The sequence below is a fragment of the Salvelinus namaycush genome, chromosome 38, assembly GCF_016432855.1.
Source record: "Salvelinus namaycush isolate Seneca chromosome 38, SaNama_1.0, whole genome shotgun sequence".
Lineage (NCBI taxonomy): Eukaryota > Metazoa > Chordata > Actinopteri > Salmoniformes > Salmonidae > Salvelinus > Salvelinus namaycush.
The window spans coordinates 15,780,472-15,796,651 of NC_052344.1; the positions used below are offsets into that span (position 1 = coordinate 15,780,472).

At 42.1% G+C, this 16,180-nt stretch overlaps 1 protein-coding gene across 1 annotated transcript in view; it reads left to right on the forward strand.

Moving 5' to 3' along the window:
• LOC120032319 (pleiotrophin-A-like) overlaps positions 1-16,180 on the forward strand; it is a 48,465-nt gene that overhangs the window by 29,827 nt on the left and 2,458 nt on the right. The window contains exons 2-4 of the mRNA XM_038978364.1: positions 8,335-8,429; positions 8,760-8,933; positions 11,945-12,106. Of these exons, the coding sequence (XP_038834292.1) occupies positions 8,336-8,429; positions 8,760-8,933; positions 11,945-12,106 (430 nt within the window). The 5' untranslated portion in view covers position 8,335. The remainder of the gene's footprint in view (positions 1-8,334; positions 8,430-8,759; positions 8,934-11,944; positions 12,107-16,180) is intronic.

Below are 16,180 nucleotides of genomic sequence, written 5' to 3' on the forward strand. Positions count from 1 at the left end.
TTCATCAAATATGCTAATTTGCACGAGCCAGAAACAAAACACAAACAAACATGGGCATCGTTGTTGAGTAAAGCCTTCGAATGCAGAAGACAGGAGGACTAATGGTAATGCACCGTAACAGTGTGTAACATGCTAAACTGCTGAGGCAACGCAGCTCGAGCTGCACGCTAGCCTGCAGGGGTGCACGGAGACGCTTAAAGGAAATCTTTTTACTTCGATTTTTTCTGGAGAGTTGTGAGACGATCTCCATGAGCACAAAACTGCTCATTTTTTGAGAGACATTTAGGTAGAGTAGACATTTCTAAAACAGACATGGGATTCCCATCTGTCTTACTTCAAACAGCTCACAGCTCAACAGATATACTGGCAGTCAAGTGGAAAAAGATCTAAACAAGAGATGTTTGCATTGAGATTGTTTATCATGAAGAGGGGCTGTTTGTTTGGAAAGTTTATACTCTGGTGGTGGTTAATGGACTGTATGCTTTTTGCAAGGGAAAGATCCTAGGATCTTTGGATAGTGTGTGTGTGTGTTTGAAAGTGTAAGAGAGAGCGATTGATGAAGAGAAAATGGAGAGGGTTTAGGGTGTGGGATACAGAGTGGGTGTCTAGATGCTAAATGTAATTTGTTGAATGTAATGGAGGCATTCACGCATAATTTGATGTCTTCCATTTGAGTCTTTTCAGCTCTGATGCACTCAGTGAGCCACTGCTTGTCATCATTATTAATGTGTTTTATCATTAAACAAGCCTGTTGCCTCGGCTACGTAGAATCCTGCTCTATTCGGCACCTTGCAACGCACACGCACGGACGCACGCACGCACGCACGCACGCACGCACGCACGCACGCACGCACGCACGCACGCACGCACACACACACACACACACACACACACACACACACACACACACACACACACACACACACACACACACTGTTTGTGTTCATAAGAGGATATCTCTGGAGATTGGAGATTGGTAGTACGTGGCTGTTAGTAGAGATAATGAGACCCATCTGCACACAGTCACACTTTCACACAATAATACAGCCACACTGTCACAGAATAACACAGTCACACAATCATACAGTCACACAATAATACAGTCACAAAATAATAGTCATCCAGTCACAAAATAATACAGTCATACAGTCACTCAGTCACTGCCTGACCTTTCCAACTGAGAAATCTGAATATACACACCATACACACGACATACACACCTGGACACTGAAACATGGTGACAAGACTCAATGAAGGATGGAGGATCATGAGTAATGACTTGCTCCCGCTCAGCTTGATAGCTCCAAGGTTGATGTACAGAGACAACTTTTACCCACAGCCATTGTAAACCATGACTGGTGAAGGTTTGTTAACCATGACCTTGACTATCTTCCTCTGGCTGGTGGAGGTTTGTTAACCATGACTTTGACTATCTTCCTCTGGCTGGTGGAGGTTTGTTAACCATGACTTTGACTATCTTCCTCTGGCTGGTGGAGGTTTGTTAACCATGACTTTGACTATCTTCCTCTGGCTGGTGGAGGTTTGTTAACCATGACTTTGACTATCTTCCTCTGGCTGGTGGAGGTTTGTTAACCATGACTTTGACTATCTTCCTCTGGCTGGTGGAGGTTTGTTAACCATGACTTTGACTATCTTCTTCTGGCTGGTGGAGGTTTGTTAACCATGACTTTGACTATCTTCCTCTGGCTGGTGGAGGTTTGTTAACCATGACTTTGACTATCTTCTTCTGGCTGGTGGAGGTTTGTTAACCATGACTTTGCCTATCTTGCTCTGGCTGGTGGAGGTTTGTTAACCATGACTTTGACTATCTTCCTCTGGCTGGTGGAGGTTTGTTAACCATGACTTTGACTATCTTCCTCTGGCTGGTGGAGGTTTGTTAACCATGACTTTGACTATCTTCTTCTGGCTGGTGGAGGTTTGTTAACCATGACTTTGACTATCTTCCTCTGGCTGGTGGAGGTTTGTTAACCATGACTTTGACTATCTTGCTCTGGCTGGTGGAGGTTTGTTAACCATGACTTTGACTATCTTCTTCTGGCTGGTGGAGGTTTGTTAACCATGACTTTGACTATCTTCCTCTGGCTGGTGGAGGTTTGTTAACCATGACTTTGACTATCTTCCTCTGGCTGGTGAAGGTTTGTTAACCATGACTTTGACTATCTTCCTCTGGCTGGTGGAGGTTTGTTAACCATGACTTTGACTATCTTCTTCTGGCTGGTGGAGGTTTGTTAACCATGACTTTGACTATCTTCCTCTGGCTGGTGGAGGTTTGTTAACCATGACTTTGACTATCTTCCTCTGGCTGGTGGAGGTTTGTTAACCATGACTTTGACTATCTTCCTCTGGCTGGTGGAGGTTTGGGGCAGGATATTTCTTAAAAGTTTATTGGTCACGTACACAGTTTTGCAGATGTTATCCCGGATGCAGCGAAAGGCTTGTGTTTCTAGCTCCAACAGTGCAGCAATATCTAGCAATACAGTAAGATCTGTTTTCCTGGGGTTTTGTGAACAACTGTTATGTTGTTCAGGTCATACTGTTGTTCCGGTCATACTGTATACCTGGTGGCTGTGTTTGCAACCAGTCTTTCACTGCACTCCGTAGTCAAGATGTTTTTCATCTGTTTAGAAATGTATCTTAAAAGGTGTAAAGGTGTTAACAGGCAAACCCTAACCCTAACCCTAACCCTAACCCTAACCCTAACCCTAACCCACAAGAAATACATCATTTTAATGTACTGTGTGTCTGGATGAAGCATTTTTCTGCTTCTCTAAAATATAACTAAAACATCTCAAAGGTGTATATCCATGCTACTTTCCCCAAGGACAAATAGAAGAATACTCAAACTTCATTTTCTCTTTCAATAAGAGTTAACAGAAAGTAATAGCTAAACCAACAAGTGAATCGTGATCTTTTGAGATAGTCTGGCATCACGTTTTAAACTAGGGGTCACCTCATCGAGAGTGATGTGATGACCTGATCTTAATAAGGCCTGGAGTTTCTCACAAAGTCAGGAAAGACTCCTGGCCCTCTCATAGCCCTGTACCAGGCATGAGTGGTTGTTGTACCTTTTATATTGCTAAGTAATAAGATATCACAATGAAGTCTTAAGGAGTATATGAACCCACCAGAGACCAGCCAGTTACAGGACTCTGTAATCTGACAAATGTCATTTCCAGAACTATCTCTCTAGCCTACATAAACACCATTACACCATTATTGTTGGTCACCTTCTCACTAAGATAACAGAATATTGTCATGTACGCATTACATTTTGCAACAACAATACTAGGCATAGGACAGGGAGGGGAGGGAGTTACTTCTCCCTGTTCACAAGTTTGTTTAGGCCTATTTGTTTTCCTCATCTGTGAGCGGCTGAGGTTGGATGAACAGCGGAAAGTTTATTTAAACCTAAAACAATGCTTTGAAAGGCTACACTTATCTCTAAATACGATCTATGTATAATTTAATTCTTGCTGGTTTAAGAAAATTGGGATTTTCCTCTGAGTCTTTAGGAGGATAGAATTCAATGCATGTTTTATTTATGTATGGCTACTTACCACAGCATGCTAGTGCATAAATCCCCCTCATTTGTTAGGATATCTCCCTCTGTCATACCAGTAGAGAGTTGTAATGGTTGGATTACCATATCATCTATTCCGTTCAAAATATTAAAACATGAAAAAAAGATCAAGTGTACATTTTCGTTCTTTGGAAGATGACTGTGGTCCAGTATTTTGCATGTAGCTTTAGAAAGCTAATAGAAGCTAGTAGAAAGCTAACAGCCCCCAGTTGTTCCTCTTTCTACTGTTTTTTCATTTATTCATTTTAACGGCTCTTTTCTTCCACGGCTAAAAACTTTATTGCCTCCGTTTCTTTGGTTGAAATGCTACTGAAAGGATCAGATAATATGAATAGATTATATGAATAGAGGCTTTAACTATTGAAGCAGTATCAATGAGAGAGGGAGTGGAGCGGGAATGGAGGTGAAGGAGTTTGTGGTGAGCTCCAGGGCTCGTCTTGGCCTCTGAGTGGCACAGCCTTTTGTGCATAGCCCTGGAGCGCTTGGAGATTCATTGAGGGCCCATCGATTTCAGGCCCAGCGTCTAGCTAGCTATCCTCCATTGCTTCCCTCGCTGAGCGCCACCGCTGTTCACAGATCAATGGGGAAATGGAGTGTTTGATAGGACTAATTCTGCCTGGCTCATGGACTGTGTCTGCCACAGTGTTTCTGTCGAGGGCTGAGGAGGACTGAGCTGCATGTGCCTGCTTGGCAGCTGGTGAACGCAAGTTCTCCTGTGGTCCCTAAGCCATGTCGTCCTCCTCTAACGGAGTGGTTGGGGTTGGACCTCACACGCCTACCCAGCACTCCACACTGTGATCTTCCCCGCTGCGCCACAGGAAAGAATCCCACTTCATTGTGACAGATAGGAGTGATGACTCATCGTATTAGACCTTCTCATTTGGCTTCCAGTGGTATTCAAACTTTTTCAGCCTGGACCCCATTTTTTCCCCACCAGAATTTCTGGGGACCCTACTTTTTTTCACAATAATTTCTCGCGACCCCACCCCACCCCAAATCTAATGACAACCTTAAAAGCGGTACATTTACATTTTTTACATCAACAAATAACCTTGAAATTAAAAGTAACCAATAAATACCGTGAAGTTGACCATGGATTTTGTTTTTGCAACAACGCAGATCTACAGACGGGAACCAAATAAATCTCTAACCAAAGAAAACACAGGCTTCAATCATGCCTGGAAACCTGGCAGTAGTGCTGAACCATTAGTGCTTTTTGAGGTCGGTTTGGTTTCGGTTACATTAAAAATGAAAGGTTTTCGATTTCGGTTTCAATTATTTGTGTTGAATGCTGTAACAACACAGAATAAAACAATGAATACAATGAAAAGTCCCATGATGGTAGTGACTGCCCATTACTGCTTATCACTTATTAACCATAATTTATTCATATTAGTTTACTTTAATAAAATAATTCAATTCTTGTGTATATTACATTTGTTTTATTTGATTACTTTCTTAATTCATTCCAAGTCATTATCTAATCGCTATAGAGCTGCTGCCTATGCTGTCTGACAAAAATCACTATTTTGTAGTTCTCAAAGTAAATAATGCATACCTTTATGACTGCTGAATACCAACTATCAATTACTTTGATAATGTATTTTCAGGTAGAGATACCTGGCCAAGCAACAGCTGATCTCTACATCCCCTCACGATACCACATTCTTGTCTCCTCCGTAGCAGGCGTAAAGAAACATGCATAGTTTCATACTGTACTTTCTTTGGAAACACAGACCGGACAATTATATTATATATATTATAGTCATTGTAGTTAATTACCATGTTTTACGCGCTAAACTATGTAGAATATTGGCCTGCTGGAAACTACAACTCCCTACTATATTGCACAGTTCAGGCTGGATCTGATTCATCTATAGAGATATTGTGCAATTTGACTATTGAGCTCAAAGAAAAAAACAGAATGAAATAGAACTGATGTCGGTCAATTAGTTGTTTAAAAAACGGACAATAACAGATATATTGGTTAATCGCTCAGCACTAACTGGCAGCAAGCCAACCTGTTACCTGAATGTCTTGTCTAACAAGCAACGAAATTATAAGCTTATTGTAGCAATACCTATTACCCAGAATGCATCACAAACCCTACCAATTACCTAATTGACAGTCAACTTCAATAAAGGTATGAAAAAGGTACAAACACATTCAGGTAATATATTCCACATGATCAATATCTCCACATCAATAACAGTCAATAAATGTGATTTTCATAATAAACGGGTGTTAATCGACGTCTGGACATACATAATCAGGCAAGACTTTAGCTTATGCGACAGAGGACATTGGACAATAGTCACAAATATATTCACTCAAGAAAATTGTATTTTTCAAATAATCTTTATCAAAAACGTTTGTATATTGTCCAATACAATACAATAATCTGTACTCTTATTTGTTTGGTAATTTATTTTTTATTTTTTATTTTTACTAAAAATGTACCATTTTGGCACCCAACTGGAGGTTCACGACCCCAACTTTGAATCCCACTGTCATAGGGTGTCTGGTTGTGATATGAGAAGATATAAATCCCACTATTTGAAATGATCTATGGGTGTTGGGAGGGATAGTGAGAAGAAATTGTTCCTGAGCAGTGGACAGAACAGGGATTGATTCAAGAATCTGGCTCAATGTTTCCTGACTGTTACTCTGTCAGATTATTTACCTCAGTTTGGATCTCACTATGGGCCAATGCGGGTGAAGTAGCACCTTAGGAAGTCAAACCCATATTACTTTTCACAGGGTTCAGGGCCGCAAAAAATCGTAACTTTATTCCCAAATACAAGTTAAATATCATACGATATCCTGGGTATGTTACAATATGCATGGTGTGTACAGTATCTGAGAACTCAGCTATTATCAATCGACTCTGTAGTAGTGGGGCGGCAGGTAGCGCAGCAGCTAGAGTGTTGGGCCAGTAACCAAAAGGTTGCTGGTTTGAATATCCGAGCCAACAAGGTGGAAAATCTATGTGCCCTTGAGCAAGGCACTTAAGCCTAATTTGGTCCAGGGGCACTGTACTACTATGTCTGACCCTGTAAAACAACACATTTCACTGCACCTATCTGGTGTATGTGACAACAAAAACATCTTTATTTTTTTGGTAAAAGTTTACAATGGAGACACACACGTAGCATCTAAAAGTCAGGTGTACTGAATCAATCCATTCATCCATTATGGAAAGTGTTGTCATGCTCTGAGAGACAGAAAGGGATCTGGTGTAAATATTTCATGCACAGCACCAGTGAGTGAAAGGAGGAACACTTGATTCCATTGCAATGAGGGAAACCCTGTAGTCTACCCCTCAGCAAACTATTCTGTCTGAAAAGAATGTACTGAACGCTGCAGGAGGTTGATATCCCCCTTTAACCTGTAGCCCTCCTCAACTACACCTGGACTGTAACTCATCTGCAGACTGCTTATGAATCATTAAAGGGAAAGACTTCTCCTTTGAGAAGTCACAATGTAGTAGCTTCCAAAATGGGTTGGTTGTAAACGTGGAGTACGATTGGGGAATTTCTCAGAAAACACTTTAGATTTCGCAGGTTGTCTATTTATAGAAACGATCAAAGCTGTTGGACTAACAAGATTTTTCTTGGAATAGAGAGAAGAATGGACCATTGGCTGAACAGTTTGACTGACACAAAACTGCTTCTGGCAAGAAAACAGTCTGTCTAAAGAGGTTCTCAAATCAAATCAAATGTTATTCTGCCTCTCAATTAATGTGGGTATGCCATATGCTTCCACTGTTGGGGGTTCAAGCCCTGTATTGTAAGGGTTCAGATGAGTTAAAACTCAGAGTAGACTCATTAAATATAGATGCACTGAGAGCAGAAGTGAATTCAACCAGTGAGCGCTCTATTAATAATGGCTAATAATAAAATATAGGAGAGAGTTTGAATGCCATATTTTTAAATTGATTATCACTTTGCCTGCATCGCTAATAGACGTGGGGTGCATCAACTTCTGCAGTCTCAAACTGGAGAGGACTAAAAATACAGGGCCAAGTGCGTCAGGGCGGCAGTAAGAGCCATGTCAGTTCATGATTAATTAAAATTGCCGAATGTAAATGATTTCCCCGCCAGGCTGTACCTTTTGCAGTAATTTGGGCACAGTAGAGCATTTTGGCATCCAAGACGCTCGGTAATTGCTTAAATCTCACGCTGATTCCCCTTCTGTGGGTTTTAGGGTATCTCCAAAATAAACAGGGGGAAAGTGAAAAGAGGGAATGAATGAGCTAATTCCACCACCCAGAGTTCCCTAGCACAGCAGCACCCGCGATTAGAACGGTGCTTCTCTTTATTGGGCCGCTGGGAGGCCGGAGAGCGCCTGGAGGAGAAACAATTAGTCTATTCATAAAGTACATGCAAAAAAGGTTTATTTCTATTCCCAAATCGTCTGTATCATTGTCTGACAGCCGATAACTTCCCCATGTCGTCTTACACGTCTGTAGACACGAGCACAGTGCAGCACACAGCAGGCCATTGTAGCAAATAACAACCGTTTATTCCACAAAGAGCCTGATCTTGCCTTCACCTGTAACTGTGAACCATACATGTAAGTAGGGGCATGCTGTGGTTCTTTGTCAGGTCTGCCCCTTCATGTGAAGAAATGAGAGGGTGGTGAAGGGGAGGCCTTCGATGGAATGTCTCCCACAGAGTTACATATGTTGCTGTACTTGTTATTCCTCTGTGTCTGTTCTCCCTCTCTCCTAGCATGTCAGGGCAGCAGCAATGGACGCTTCTGGCCGTCATGGCCCTCCTGGTCCTCACAGTGACAGCAGGCGAGGGGGGGAAAGCTGAGAAACAAGGTGAGAAACACCGGCAGATTGGCAGCAGAGAGACAGACAGATGATATGTGGATGGAGGGGGGTCTCCTATTACAGTACCCGCTACAAGGCATGAATGGTAATTTGATGCAAAGCTCAAATCAGGTCAGATTTGTGCATAAATACACTTTAAGCAGGGGGGCTCACTGCAGACTCACAATGACAGACGCATATCTCGGTGCTTTATATATTTGAATACTTTGACCTTTCACGTGGTAGTGTAGCTCTAGCCTGGCCTAATTACAGCCCACATAATTATGTCCCAGACATGACTGCAGTATAAGGTTGGTGTGTGTGTGTGCGATCCTGCAGGGAAGAAGGAGCGTAAGTCGGACTGTGGGGAGTGGCAGTGGAGTGTGTGCGTGGCCAACGAGGGTGACTGCGGCCTGGGCACCAGGGAGGGCACACGCACTGGCACCGACTGCAAGCAAACAATCAAGACCCAGCGCTGCAAGATCCCCTGTAATTGGAAGAAGCAGTTTGGAGGTGTGTGAGTGTGGTCATGGGGAGCGGACTCAAAACACATTTATAATACAGCACAAACATGACTGGTCTAGGGATTTTATGTCATGCTTTTTGTTGTGTATCCATGTCCATTAAAGGGGAAAACATTCTGCTACTCAATGGAATAGGATTTCAGTTTTGCTTCCAATTCAGTTTTCATGTATGGACATCCCCAGAGAAAGATGGTATGGTTCAGGAAATTACAGCCTGGGTGTATACAGCAGAGATGTGTGTCATCTTCAAACAGAGCATGGGCTTCCTGCTACTTTCCCTACTTGCTTATAGAGCACAACTTACAGCTCACACTCAGACTTCAACCCAAGATCTCTGCTTTGCTAGCACACGTGACCGCCCACCTGAAGTGTCTTACCAGTCGGCGCCACATGAAAAGCTAGCTATTCTCTGGCACTAGTGGAGACACTTCAGGCTGAGGAGTAAGGTTCACACATGCCCATATGCTACACATATGCTACACGCCAAATGATAGGTACAGAGGCACACGCTTTTAGAGCACTCTGTTTTGAAGATCCCTGTAGAATTCCCAGAACAATGGTCCTGTCAACCCCTCCTCATCCCCCCCTCCGCTCCCCTCAGCCGAGTGCCCTGGGATTTCAGAGCCAGGTGACAGCGGCCCAAGCTTTTATCTGAGAGGAGTAGGGAAACGAGTGTCACAGCCAAGAGGGAGCTACGTCAGAGTCCAACAAAAGGAAGGGAGAGAGGGATGGAGGGATGACAGACACACAAACAGACACACAAACACGCACACACACACACACACGAATGCGGACACATTCTTACAAACAAGAACGGGGGATGGCTATCCTTTCCTGGAACAGCCCTGCATCCTTGTGGAAGGAGTTTAAGGAGGACTGAATCTAATGTAAAATAAGATCCTTAATGAAATCCAACCTGTAGACCTCTTAAATGTTTTCCTTCCATAAAGATAATAAAAGATCAAGTGAGAGAGTGGAGGCCCTCTTTGAAAGGCAGAGAATGCCAGACTGTCTGTGTATGGGCAAGACAGATGGAATCTTCAGAGTGGAGAAACTGGGCAAAATGGAGCATAAAGGAGACAATCCGGTCTTGGCAGGGAAATCCATACACTGGCTAATAACATGGTGCACCAGTTGGTGGTTGATAAAGAAAGTCCTGGGGCTGAGAATAGTTGGAATGTAAATATTTTTGCAAATATTACCGGTTCTGGTGTTTTGAGTAGAAGATCAGATTATTTAATGGATAAAACTAAAATAAAAAAATTCCCTTTTCCAGTAAAAGAAAGGATGTTCCAGAACAGCAGCTCTCTGAGCTTGAGGGTCCAGGTCTTAATTGCTGATTCTAGGCCGAAAAATGTAATTACATTTAGTTTTCTGCTTGATCAGCTGTATAAAACCTATGGGATGTCTTCTGGGTGCTACAATCACCATAATACAAGCAACCTGGACTTAGGGGTAAACGTAACATAGTAATTACAAATCTGGGACACTCAAATTAGTATGATATGGTATGTATTCATTTGTGGCTGTCCATCCATTTTGTATGATATGTTACAAATTACAATTCGAATGATATGTTATGAATTGCAATTCATATAATTTATTACAAATCTGCAATACGTATGATATGTTACGAATTCCAATTTGTTATGAATGTTAGCTAGGTGGCTAAGTGGCTAACTAACATTAGCTAGGTGGTAGAGCCAGTTGGAGCTGTTCTGTGAAGGGAGTCATACACAGCGTTGTACGAGATCGTCAGTTTCTTGGCAATTTCTCGCATGGAATAGCCTTCATTTCTCAGAACAAGAATAGACTGATGAGTTTCAGAAGAAAGTTATTTGTTTCTGGCCATTTTGAGCCTGTAATCGAACCCACAAATGCTGATGCTCCAGATACTCAACTAGTCTAAAGAAGGCCAGATGTATTACTTCTTTAATCAGCACAACCGTTTTCAGCTATGCTAACATAATTGCAAAAGGGTTTTCTAATGATCAATTAGCCATTTAAAATGATAAACTTGGATTAGCGAACACAACGTGCCATTGGAACACAGGAGTGATGGTTGCTGATAATGGGCCTCTGTACGCCTATGTAGATATTCCATAAAAAAATCTGCCATTTACAGCTACAATAGTCATTTACAACATTAACAATGTCTACACTGTATTTCTGATCAAGGATTAGCCCCTTTTTTTCAATTTTCGCCTAAAATGACATACCCAAATCTAACTGCCTGTAGCTCAGGCCCTGAAGCAAGGATATGCATATTCTTGGTACCATTTGAAAGGAAAACGTTGACGTTTAAGGAAATGTGAAAGGAATGTAGTAGAATATAACACAATAGATCTGGTAAAAGACAATACAAAGAAAAAAACAACCGTTATTTTGTATTTTCTTTGTACCATCATCTTTGAAATGCAAGAGAAAGGCCATCATATATTATTCCAGCCCAGGTGCAATTTAGATTTTGGCCACTAGATGGCATCAGTGTATGTGCAATGTTTTAGACTGATCCAATGAACCTTTGCATTTCTGTTCAACATTTTGTATCAAGACTGCCCAAATGTGCCTAATTTGTTTATTAATAACGTTTCATGTTCAAATTTGTGCACTTTCCTCAAACAATAGCATGGCATTATTTCACTGTAATAGCTACTGTAAATTGGACAGTGCAGTTAGATTAACATGAATTTAAGCTTTCTGCCAATATCAGATATGTCTATGTCCTGGGAAATGTTCTTGTTACTTACAACCTCATGCTAATCGCATTAGCCTACGTTAGCTCAACCATCCCATGGAAGGGACACCAATCCCGAAGAAGATTTATTAATGTTATTTTAATGGACAAAAAATTAGCTTTTCTTTAAAAAACAAGGGCATTTCTAAGTGACCCCAAGCTTTTGAACGGTAGTGTATATACAGTAGGTATGTCTGTAACAACCCTGTAAAATGTGTGTTTTGTATTGTACATGTATGTCTGTTGTAACCATCTTTCTGTAGGTGAATGCAAGTATGACTTCCAGGCCTGGGGAGAGTGTGACATGGCGACGGGGAAGAAGAACCGGACAGGGGTGCTGAAACGAGCTCTCATGGATGCCACCTGTCCTAACACAGTGAGCGCCACCAAGCCCTGCGGCAAGATCCCCAAGACCAAGCTGCAAGGTAGGCTGAGGGGGAGTGTGGGAGAGCATACCAGCAAAGCCATAGATTTACATATATAGTACATATATGTCTTTACCAGTAGTGTATATCCTGAGGGATTTGAATGGTAAGCTAAACCACTGCAAAGGGAACACATGTTTAGTGAATGCTTAACTTACAATACCAGGAAATAGTGTAGGTACCAGTCAATATATCACTAGGCTAAACATATATATACAGTACCAGTCAAAAGTTTGGACACACCTACTCATTCAAGGATTTTTCTTTAGTTTGACTATTTTCTACATTGTACAATAATAGTGAAGACATCAACACTATGAAATAACACATGGAATCATGTAATAAGCATAAAAAGTGTTAAACAAATCAAAATATTTGTTATATTTTAGATTCTTCAAAGTAGCCACGCTTTGCCTTGATGACAGCTTTGCACACGCATTCTCTCAACCAGCTTCACTTGGAATGCTTTTCCAACAGTCTCGATGGAGTTCCCACATATACTGAGCTGCTTTTGTTGGTTGCTTTTCCTTCACTCTGCGGTCCAACTCATCCCAAACCATCTCAATTGGGTTGAGGTCGGGTGATTGTGGAGGCCAGGTCATCTGATGCAGCACTCCATCACTCTCCTTCTTGGTCAAATAGCCCTTACACAGCCTGGAGGTGTGTTAGGTCATTGTCCTGTTGAAAACAAATGATAGTCCCACTAAGCACAAACCAGATGGAATGGCGTGTCGCTGCAGAATGCATCAGATCAAAGGACAGATTTCCACTGGTCTAATGTCATTGCTCGTGTTTCTTGGCCCAAGCAAGTCTCTTCTTATTATTTGTGTCCTTTAGTAATGGTATCTTTGCAGCAATTCAACCATGAAGGCCTAATTCAAGCAGTCTCCTTTGAACAGTTGATGTTGAGATGTCTGTTACTTGAACTCTGTGAAGCATTTATTTGGGCTGCAATTTCTGAGGCTGGTAACTCTAATTAACTTATTATTATTTTTATTAATTTTTTTTATTTAAACTTTGTTTAATCCAGCTCCACTATGGTGGAATTAGCCCCTTCACTGAGCCTAAAATGTTCAGTGGGAGTGATTTCTATAAGTCTTCAACTAGGGTGAAGTATTGAGCAGTCAAGTATGAACATGTAATGCTGCGTCCTCTCAGTAACTGCCAGTAGACATCTAGACTCATCCATTTAAAGAAGACAATAGCAGACGTCAAGAAACATCGATTTTTCTCTGTCAATTATGTAAAGCAGTGAGACTGAGATGGTCATGTGAGTTAGTCCAAACAGAACTACTGATCACAGAACATGACATGGAGGATTGCAGATTGTGGTTTTAGTTGGCAATTTGCCCAACAGACATTATAGATTTCTAATGTATTTAGTCTTGGTTCATTTCACCTGTCTGATACAATGAACTAGATGAGTATCTTAATAGAATAATGACATTTTGACATCAATTAAATTGCATATTCAATATTTAGGTGAGTCACAGTTAGCCCTGTTTGTCTAACTACTTCATTCAATGCGCTGATGAACATTGCCATTTATCATTCCTCAAACCGTGTTTAACATAAGACATTTTTTGCCATTCAGTTTGTTATAAGATGTATACCTCATGTCCAAACTTGACAAAATGTTCCGAAAGTAAATCAAATGAATGCTTTAGTTCAATGCTCCATCATTAATACAGTGACAGAATGTTTCCAACATGTAGAGGCCAACACACAGATTTTCATCTATTTTCCCCACATAAAGGCTTTATTAACAACTCCCACTTGTCCGTTATTTAGCTGATGACTCCCACTGTTAAAACCAATCAAGTGAGAGCAGAAGTTGTTTAAACATCTAATGAATGCTCCATGATGTTGCCGGTAAAGGACTCATGAGGCTAGTGTGTACATTGTGTCCAATCTGACTGCGTTTTGACAAGTAGGCTACTGTGGTGATATGTTGAGAGTGTGAAACTGGAATAAGGGGAGATTTGGCAGCAGTAATCTGCTTTATGAGAGGGTGGGCCAGAACAGAACAGAATCTCAAGGAGCGACTGGACCTGAGCATTGTGTTTCAGGCAGGCTGCTTACAGTAAAGACAGTTTTCCTGCTCGAGGACAGAGAAAAACACGCAGTCCTGTCAATCTGATTGTGATTTTGGGTTCAATTCAAGTTTCCCTCGCCTCCTAATAACCTGGGAGTTAGGGAAATCAAAAAGCTAAAAAGCTGGTAAGACTGTAAGACTCTCACTGTGACGGAAAAAACATGTCAGATTGACAGTGGAGTGGAACCCCTGGCTTGGGTAATGGTTCTCGAAAAAACGACAATATCTTTCACATAAGCCGAGCAAAGCCTATTTAGGATGTCACATGTAAGGAATCTGATCCAAATTAAAATCATATTTGTGTTGGTGTATTTCTTCAGTGCACATGTATTTCAGTGACAGAAATAGCAAGGTGACACACAGAAATAACATTATTTCTTCAGTGATTAACATTTAATCATAATCTCTATACAGTGTGTGTGTGTGTGTGTGTGTGTGTGTGTGTGTGTGTGTGTGTGTGTGTGTGTGTGTGTGTGTGTGTGTGTGTGTGTGTGTGTGTGTGTGTGTGTGTGCGCGCGCAAGCACATGAGCAGGACTGTATAGCACTGTACCTGTATGAATTATCATATACTCCCAAATGAATCCTGTGTGATGGAGGCCAGTCCTGTTTTAAGTTGGGCCTACTGCCCTGGGGAGGGTGAGAACCACAGTATGAAAGGAGGAGGGAGGGATGACGGAGAAGAAGAATAGAGAGAGTTGAAAAGAAAGACCTGCTATCTGAGAGTATGATTTCCCATGTCTGTCATTTGACAGATAAGCCCTGGCAAGCTAAAGGGTTACTGAGAAACAGAGGCTGACAATGTTTGTTGGTGTGTGTGTGTGTGTGTGTGTGTGTGTGTGTGTGTGTGTGTGTGTGTGTGTGTGTGTGTGTGTGTGTGTGTGTGTGTGTGTGTGTGTGTGTGTGTGTGTGTGTGTGTGTGTGTGTGTGTGTGTGTGTGTGTTTGTGTGTGTGTTGGAAAGGGATTACAGGCCAGGCAGAGGAGGGATCAGAGGACTTGTAATGAACTCCGGCTACAGAGCGAGGGACTATCTCACTTCCGTCTGGGGCCACCATATCCACCCAGTCATATTTACAATTCTAAACAGCCACCTTGTCTGCTGCTGCCAGGAGCAATGGAGAAAACATCTGTCAGGCCCATAGTCTTGAGGAGACAATGCTGCGAGGCAGCGAGGGAGCGATCTGAGATTCAGTGTCAGCTTCTCCCTTGTCTAACCTCAGGTAGAGACGGGCCCCACGGAATGAAACGGAAAGGCCGGAAAACAGAGAGTGACAGAAATGAAGCAGAAATGAAACATTATGAATACCTGTAGGATTCTCCTATTCTCCTCCCTCCTTACTCAGAAGAATGAGCAGGGGAGCCACAGTGGGGAGCGGAGAATGTCAGAGATGATTTGGGGGGAAACAAAAGGCTTTATAGTGATGAAAACCCTGCGGCTGCCGTCAAGGAGTTGTTTTACGGTTTATCATTCCCCTGAGAAGGGCTGTGTTGTTGTGTCTTTGTGTACAAGACAGCCCATTCAGACACAGAATTCAGTCTTATTGCACTCGGCCTGTTTCACGGCATCCCGGGTTCAAAACATATTCTCTCCGAGCCGCTCTGATTATTATGAGTCTGTGTCAAAAGTGCGGTGGCAGAAATGAGAGCGGAGAGAGTACACAGTAATGTGCATATGCAGCAGAAAGCACTCCGGCATGGTGAGAGCTCCAATCTCACAGACAGGGCTCGCAGAGGGAATGTGATTCTCTCTGTCTCCCTAGGGAGCCAAATGTGCTGACAAAGGCACAGGCAAAAACACAGTTAAACAAATTAAAACCGCCCAAACAAATGGAGCGAGGAGCAATTTTCAGTGGATTTGTATGAACACCCACGTCCCAATCTCCAAACTCACAGAACTCTCTCGGCTTGTCCGCAACACGTATGCTTATGAGAAATGTATAGATTAGATAGCAGGTCCCTGGGGCATTGACATCAGCATTA